The sequence below is a fragment of the Armigeres subalbatus genome, chromosome 3 (assembly GCF_024139115.2).
Source record: "Armigeres subalbatus isolate Guangzhou_Male chromosome 3, GZ_Asu_2, whole genome shotgun sequence".
Lineage (NCBI taxonomy): Eukaryota > Metazoa > Arthropoda > Insecta > Diptera > Culicidae > Armigeres > Armigeres subalbatus.
In genome coordinates, this window is record NC_085141.1 from 181,188,660 (window position 1) to 181,195,326 (window position 6,667).

The 6,667-nt window shown below is 38.4% G+C and overlaps 1 protein-coding gene across 2 annotated transcripts in view; it reads left to right on the forward strand.

Moving 5' to 3' along the window:
* Positions 1 to 5,163, forward strand: part of LOC134225368 (neurobeachin-like protein 1) — a 215,212-nt gene extending 210,049 nt beyond the window's left edge. For both annotated transcript variants that reach the window (XM_062705381.1, XM_062705382.1), the window contains 7 exons: positions 18 to 1,526; positions 1,608 to 1,780; positions 1,851 to 2,158; positions 3,895 to 4,009; positions 4,070 to 4,247; positions 4,309 to 4,422; positions 4,644 to 5,163. In XM_062705381.1, the coding sequence (XP_062561365.1) occupies positions 18 to 1,526; positions 1,608 to 1,780; positions 1,851 to 2,158; positions 3,895 to 4,009; positions 4,070 to 4,247; positions 4,309 to 4,422; positions 4,644 to 4,692 (2,446 nt within the window). In that variant the 3' untranslated portion in view covers positions 4,693 to 5,163. The remainder of the gene's footprint in view (positions 1 to 17; positions 1,527 to 1,607; positions 1,781 to 1,850; positions 2,159 to 3,894; positions 4,010 to 4,069; positions 4,248 to 4,308; positions 4,423 to 4,643) is intronic.
* Positions 5,164 to 6,667: the final 1,504 nt, after the last annotated feature.

A 6,667-nucleotide genomic window follows, 5' to 3' on the forward strand; every position in this document is an offset into this window, starting at 1 on the left:
GATTTGGTGGTTTACAGCCCCGAAACATCCGGAAAGGAGAAAATAGTCATATCGCAAGAATGTGAGTTAATAACCCTAATGACTAGGGTCAAAGGAAGGCTCGATCTGACCACCAGCCAGATAGTGTTTTCCGAAATTAGTGCCATACGTGAAGACGGTCAACGTCATGATTTCAAATTTCCAATCAGTCAATTAAAAGAGCTTCACCTGCGGAAGTTCAACCTTCGCCGAAGTGCTTTGGAAATGTTTCTGATAGATCAAACAAGTTATTTTCTCAATTTTACCACCAAAACGCGAAACAAAATATTTACTAAAATTCTCAGTCTGCAACCTCCAAGCATACTGTATGGGTCGGGCCGATCTCCAGCGGAGCTGCTCCGATCGTCAGGGTTGACCCAAAAGTGGGTGAATAAAGAAATATCAAATTTTGAGTATCTGATGCACCTCAATACAATCGCAGGTCGTTCCTATAATGATCTGAGTCAGTATCCGGTATTTCCCTGGATTTTGGCGGACTATACAAGCGACATTTTGGATCTTAATGATCCAAAGTCGTTTAGGGATCTGAGCAAACCGATTGGCGTGGTCAATCCGAAAAATGAGATTGAAGTTAGGAATAAATATGAGAGCTTTGAAGATCCTTCCGGGATGATACCAAAGTTCCATTACGGTACTCATTACTCGAACTCCGCGGGAGTTCTGCACTACCTCCTCAGGGTGGAACCATTCACATCCTTACACATAGAACTGCAAAGTGGTCGATTTGATGTCGCTGATAGACAGTTCCACTCCATCCCGCAAACCTGGAAGCTGTTGATGGACAATCCTAACGACGTCAAGGAATTAATTCCTGAGTTTTTCTACTTCCCGGAGTTCTTGAAGAACATGAATCAATTCGACCTAGGAATACTGCAACAAACAAAAGAACGAGTGAATGACGTTGTGCTACCTCCATGGGCAAAATCTGCGGAAGATTTCATTGCGATCCATCGGCGAGCGTTGGAATCTGAGTACGTATCGCAAAATCTTCACCACTGGATCGACCTAATATTTGGGTGCAAACAGAAGGGGCCTAAAGCTGTCGAAGCGTTGAATGTGTTCTATTACTGCTCGTACGAGGGAGCAGTTGACCTCGATAAAATTTCCAATTCCGTTGAACGAGAAGCAGTGGAAGGCATGATTAACAATTTCGGTCAAACTCCGTCGCAACTACTAAGAGAACATCACCCCAAACGACTTTCCCAGGACGAATTGACATTGAAGCTGTTGAAACTGGAACTCAAGAAACCCGACCTGACGCTGATCCTCGATCGAGTCAATTCTATTAATTGTGAGCTATCCACAGACAAAGATCCAGTCATCTATCTCAGCACGCCGCGTAGTCCTCCTCGCTCATTTTTGCAAACCAGCCCGGACATGTTGATTTCTGTTACGAAAAATGGTATCCTCGGCTGCCACAGCTGGATGTCATTCGACAAAGAGAAAGGATTTTTGCTTGAAATCGATGCCACCACATCCAATCTGAAGTAAGCAATAACTGCCCTGCATATCAATTCCAATGGTACTTAATTTACATAATAATATTTTTGTTTCGTTCAATTTCATAGAAACCGCAAGAAACTAATCGGCCCATTCCATCCTTCGATAAATTTGAATTCGAATCTATTCGCTGTTAGCGTCGATGGCAAATATTTGTATGCCGGTGGCATCTGGGACAATTCAGTTCGTATGTTCAATATGGCACGGGGAAAAGTAGTCGCATCGGCGATCCATCATTTCGGTAAGCCCTGTTATGCGGCCTTGTGTGTGCAAATTAATATATGTTATTACCATTCCGCCACCCTTCCTAGATGTAGTAACATGTGTAGCATTGGACAGTTGCGGTTCATATCTGGTGACCGGTTCCAAGGACTGCACCTGTATCATATGGTCGATCAGCAATGGCAACGCAAGTGGCGCCTCCGGTGCGTCAAATCTTCAACCAAACACGGCGGCATTGAATCAAAATCTGGCAGGAAACGTCGTGGGAAGTGCCAACGTAGTTCATCTGACCAATAACCTCACGCCCAAACCGATGCATACGCTGTATGGCCATGATGGGCCTGTTTCGTGTGTTTCCATAATGACGGAACTGGATATCGTCGCATCGGGATCGTTGGTGAGTTCTTTTTGATTTTAATTATTTATCATATATGCCGTTAGTTTAAAAGTCACAAAGTGTACTGATTTTATAATCGTAACTGTCTGAAAAATCGACGAATTTGACTATGAAAAAAGTCTTTTGCGCCGCATGTCGCCGCTACTTTACATGTATCACGTTTCAGAGTACCATCAGATCTTTCAGGGAGCGCCGAGAATGTTTACGCATGTTTGCACATTTCTAAGTTAGAGCCATTTGAAAAAATGTATGATTCGAGGTAATTCCTTATACGAAAAGTCAAAAAGAGCACTGATAGGTGGATGTGTCCCACCATTCACGTTGATTTGTATTCCATGCTAAAATCTCTGCCGTATAAAACTTGTTGCGAGTAAATCGGATGAATAAGCGCCAAAATGTGATTTTTCTATACTGTATGGTGTAACACTTCATGAAATTATAATATTTTGAACATCATTTTTGAACGCGTTGACCTATTAGGCTTATTTTCCAAGAGAAACACTGAAAGAAGATCCTCCGTAGAATACATCTTCTTTTGTAAGCGAATCGATTTAAGTAATTTTTATGTTTTTTTTTACATACACAGTGAATACATACATACAGACATATATTATCTCAATTTATTGATAAGTATGCAGCAGTCGGATTTTCAGGCCTTCCATCTTAAATATTTGTGTTACGGAGAAAAAGAAAAATTTGGAAATGGAAATGTAGAACTGGTTCCTAATATGTAGTGGCTCAGTACTAAAGCCAGTTAATCGAAGACATATCTTTCAAATTAAGAAGAATGTCATGAAGTTTCACGTCCTAAAACACTCATTTTGTTGATAATGATTGGTGTTATCGGTGGCTTATTGAGTTTGGGTATATGTCTTGTCTCGCCGGGAGGCCGTCGTGACGGGTCTGTTAAGACTCCACCATGATTTGGGTCAGTGTGCTTCGAGCGGCAAACGGTAGGTCCTGCTGCTGATACATGCAGCTTTTACCAGAACCCTCTGTCTAGACCCCACCACAACCTAGACAAGTTCCACAGCTCACAGTGGCTAAGGGAGGGGTTGTTGAGACTCTTGGGCATACCCCTTGTCCACGGCATACAAAAAACAAGGCAGGCTCATCACGTATGTAAACAATCAGTTTGAATGTAAACATGTGATGTCACTGCTATCTTCGCACAAGCTGGACCGAGACGATGCTCTACGGTCACAGCATGCTTACTTTTGTACTCCAACATGTGGCGATAAAATATGCGTCACATTCGAAGTGTCATTTTTCTAACGAGCCTACCTTGTTTTCTGTATACCGTGCCCCTTGTCCTTATTTTTCTTCAGATTGAATGAAATATAGAAATGTCATAAATATAAATATAAATAAAACGTCGACAACTTTGCATTAGCTGTCTTCGATCATTAGCCCGGAAAATATTCATTGAAGGCGCTTTGAATTTTCCAGGATTCCAAATGTTTCTTGCAATGCGTAATAACGGCCTTATTGTGCAAACTTGTGCAAAAGATAAACTTGACAGGTTATAAAACTTTACTCTCGTTTATTGAAATGGTTCATTATTTCATACTTTACTCATTCAACGCATTGATTTAATGGCCATGTATGTTTGTGAAGTGAAATGGATCAATTCTATGCTTCATCATTGGAAAATTTGCGTTGTTTTTTCACTTACCCCATTTACCCACCCCCACTGTACCATATAAAGCATTTAACGTAAACGTATTTTGTTACAGGACGGTACAGTAAACGTGTATACGGTAAAAGAAGGTCAATTTGTAAGGACAATAAACCCTGTAGGCTGTACGGGTTCAAACATACAGATTTCGTTTATCACTCTTTCCTATCAAGGTAAAATTTTCCTTGCAAGTCAAACATTTGTCGAATCTCACTCTCCCAATTTTTTCATAGGCCACATCGCATTCTCCGCACTGGATGACACCTCTCACTCAGTCCATGTTTTCAGTATTAATGGTATTAATTTAGGTTCCAAGTACGTTTCCGGCAGGGTCACCGGTTTGACCACTGCGTCCGATTATCTAGTCGTATCCGATGATGCTGGCGACCTCACGATGAGTCGGTTATATGGGTAAGATGGGATACAAATTATCGTTCAGATTTGTTTTACAGTGGAATCGTTTCTCCTTTAGATTGAAGCCCATATTTGACATTCCGTTGCATATTCCTACGCAAACAATTGTGGCTACCGGCGGCAATACGCACCTCCTGGCACCACTTCGTGACGGCAGCCTGGCTGTGATTGGTAGGGGAAACTGGGGTAATATGCACCCTCGGGGCAAAACGACCCTTTGACGTTTTTAAGGACATTTTCGGCAATTTTTTGAGAGTATTAACTACAGCACATGTAGTTCGGATCTCGAACTACGAATCTAGCATTAAACATTCTTGGAAATATGTCTGAAACACTGCCAAAAATGCCAAAAGGTCGTTTTGCCCCGGGGGTGCATTTTACCCCAGTTTACCCTATCATGCAACCGATTGCTTACAAGAAGCATGCTGTTTTAAACGTCTAGATCGGTTTCAATATGTGTAGAACTAGTGCAAATCAATTATTTATTTACCCAGTATTTATTTTTAGTAGGCCTTTTTACTAAACTTTTTTACCATTTGAGAACGAAATAGTTTCTACCATTAATTTGACTAGAATTTTGTATTTGTTGTGAAGTAAATATCAGGATTTCGAGACTACTTTATACGAGTTAAAATCCAAAAATACAACTTAAATTAGTATATAGACGTTCGCTTGATCACCGCATCAGGTTGATTATTTTGACAAATAAGAACAATAATAGGCAAAACGTAAAACAATTAGATACCTACATCGGCGAAGACAAAGCTTTACGTATTGTTTACATGAGGTAGAAAGGGCTGCATATAGTTTAGTTTTAGATAAAATGTTACTTGAAAATGCATGTTGTTATTTTATGGACGTATAATGTAGAAAACGTATATTATAATCAAAATAAAAAAACAGTTGTAAACTATTTGCCTCAAGTTTTAATTATTCCGAAAACTCCAAAGACTTAAAGTCGTGAATAGCAAGTCATTCCCATCTGTACATGGAATCCATATAGAGATATAAAATATTCCACAAATAAACTTCTCCTTCGGTTTAAGCATCAAATTATCTAATGAATTGGGCTTTTACAAATTACAAATAATTTTTTTTATGATTTGTGATTGACTTTTGGTCAATCAGTGCTTTGATTCAACGTTAAAATGGACCGTGCTTACAACACTGCATATTATCATCTTTCATGAATTCATGAAACTTGCATGCAATATCTTGCATACTTCAATAACAGGGTTGGTATCGTGCTAAGTCTCCACTCTGCAAATTTGATACTGCTTCTTTTTATGTGATTAAGATTCTAATTTTGAATTTTTTATGATTGAGATTTTTTAAATAAATTTAATTATTTGATTACATAAATCAGAACATTACACTAATAGCGCAATTAAGACCGATCTGATAACAGTTTCTTTTGTAATATTGCTTTATAGAGTTGTGTATAGTATAATGAGTAGTAACCATGTCATAGTTTTCTCGCTTTTATTTATGAATTTTCCAAACGGTAAAAAACTTCGGAGATATTTTTTTCCAGGTTTTACTTTTTTCAGATTTCTGAAAAAAAATTGTTTGTGTTTTCAGCAATAGATTTCGTTTCTACAATCTGGCGCCTGCTAAGGCATATTAAAACTTTAACTCAATTACAGTATACCCCCGCTGATCCGACAAATGTATGGCCGGACTATCGGGGTTTCTCTCGTTAATCCGACTGTCAAATCCATACAAATGAACAAAAACAAAATCACAGCACAAATTTAAAAACTGACAGCATAATGTGTTTAAATGGGAGTTGATACTTTTTAATCCGGAAAATTCCGAATTAGCAAGATCCGGACTAACGAGTCGTCGGACTAGCGAGGTCCGGATAAGCGGGGGGATACTGTACATCAATGGTTGTTATTTTAAAACAACTTATGTAAAAATTAGATAATTCGATGGAAACGTATCTTCAACCAGTTTAATCTCACATTAACATTATAAGCAAAAATATTTTTCCGAAATTTTGAAAAATGGATTTGGATTAAATTGGAATAAGATGATATTTGGATTTGATTTATAATTTATGTGGAATGGAATTGGATTTGGATTGAATCTGGATTGAATTTGGATTAGAATTGGATTGCATCTGGATTGAATATGGTTGAATTTGGATATTGAATTTAGATTATATTTTATACTTTTTTGAATGGACTCGGTTTACATTTGAATTTATTGGATTCGGAATGGATTTGGATTTAGATTGATTTTGGATTAAATATTGATTGGATCTGGATCAGTTTGGATTCGGATGAGATTTTTTTTGGAATCTTGATTTTTATTCAATTGGATTCGGATTGCATTTGGATTGAATTTGGATTTAATTTGGATCAACTTTTGATTGTACTTGCGTTCAGATTGGATTTGGACTGGAGTTCGAA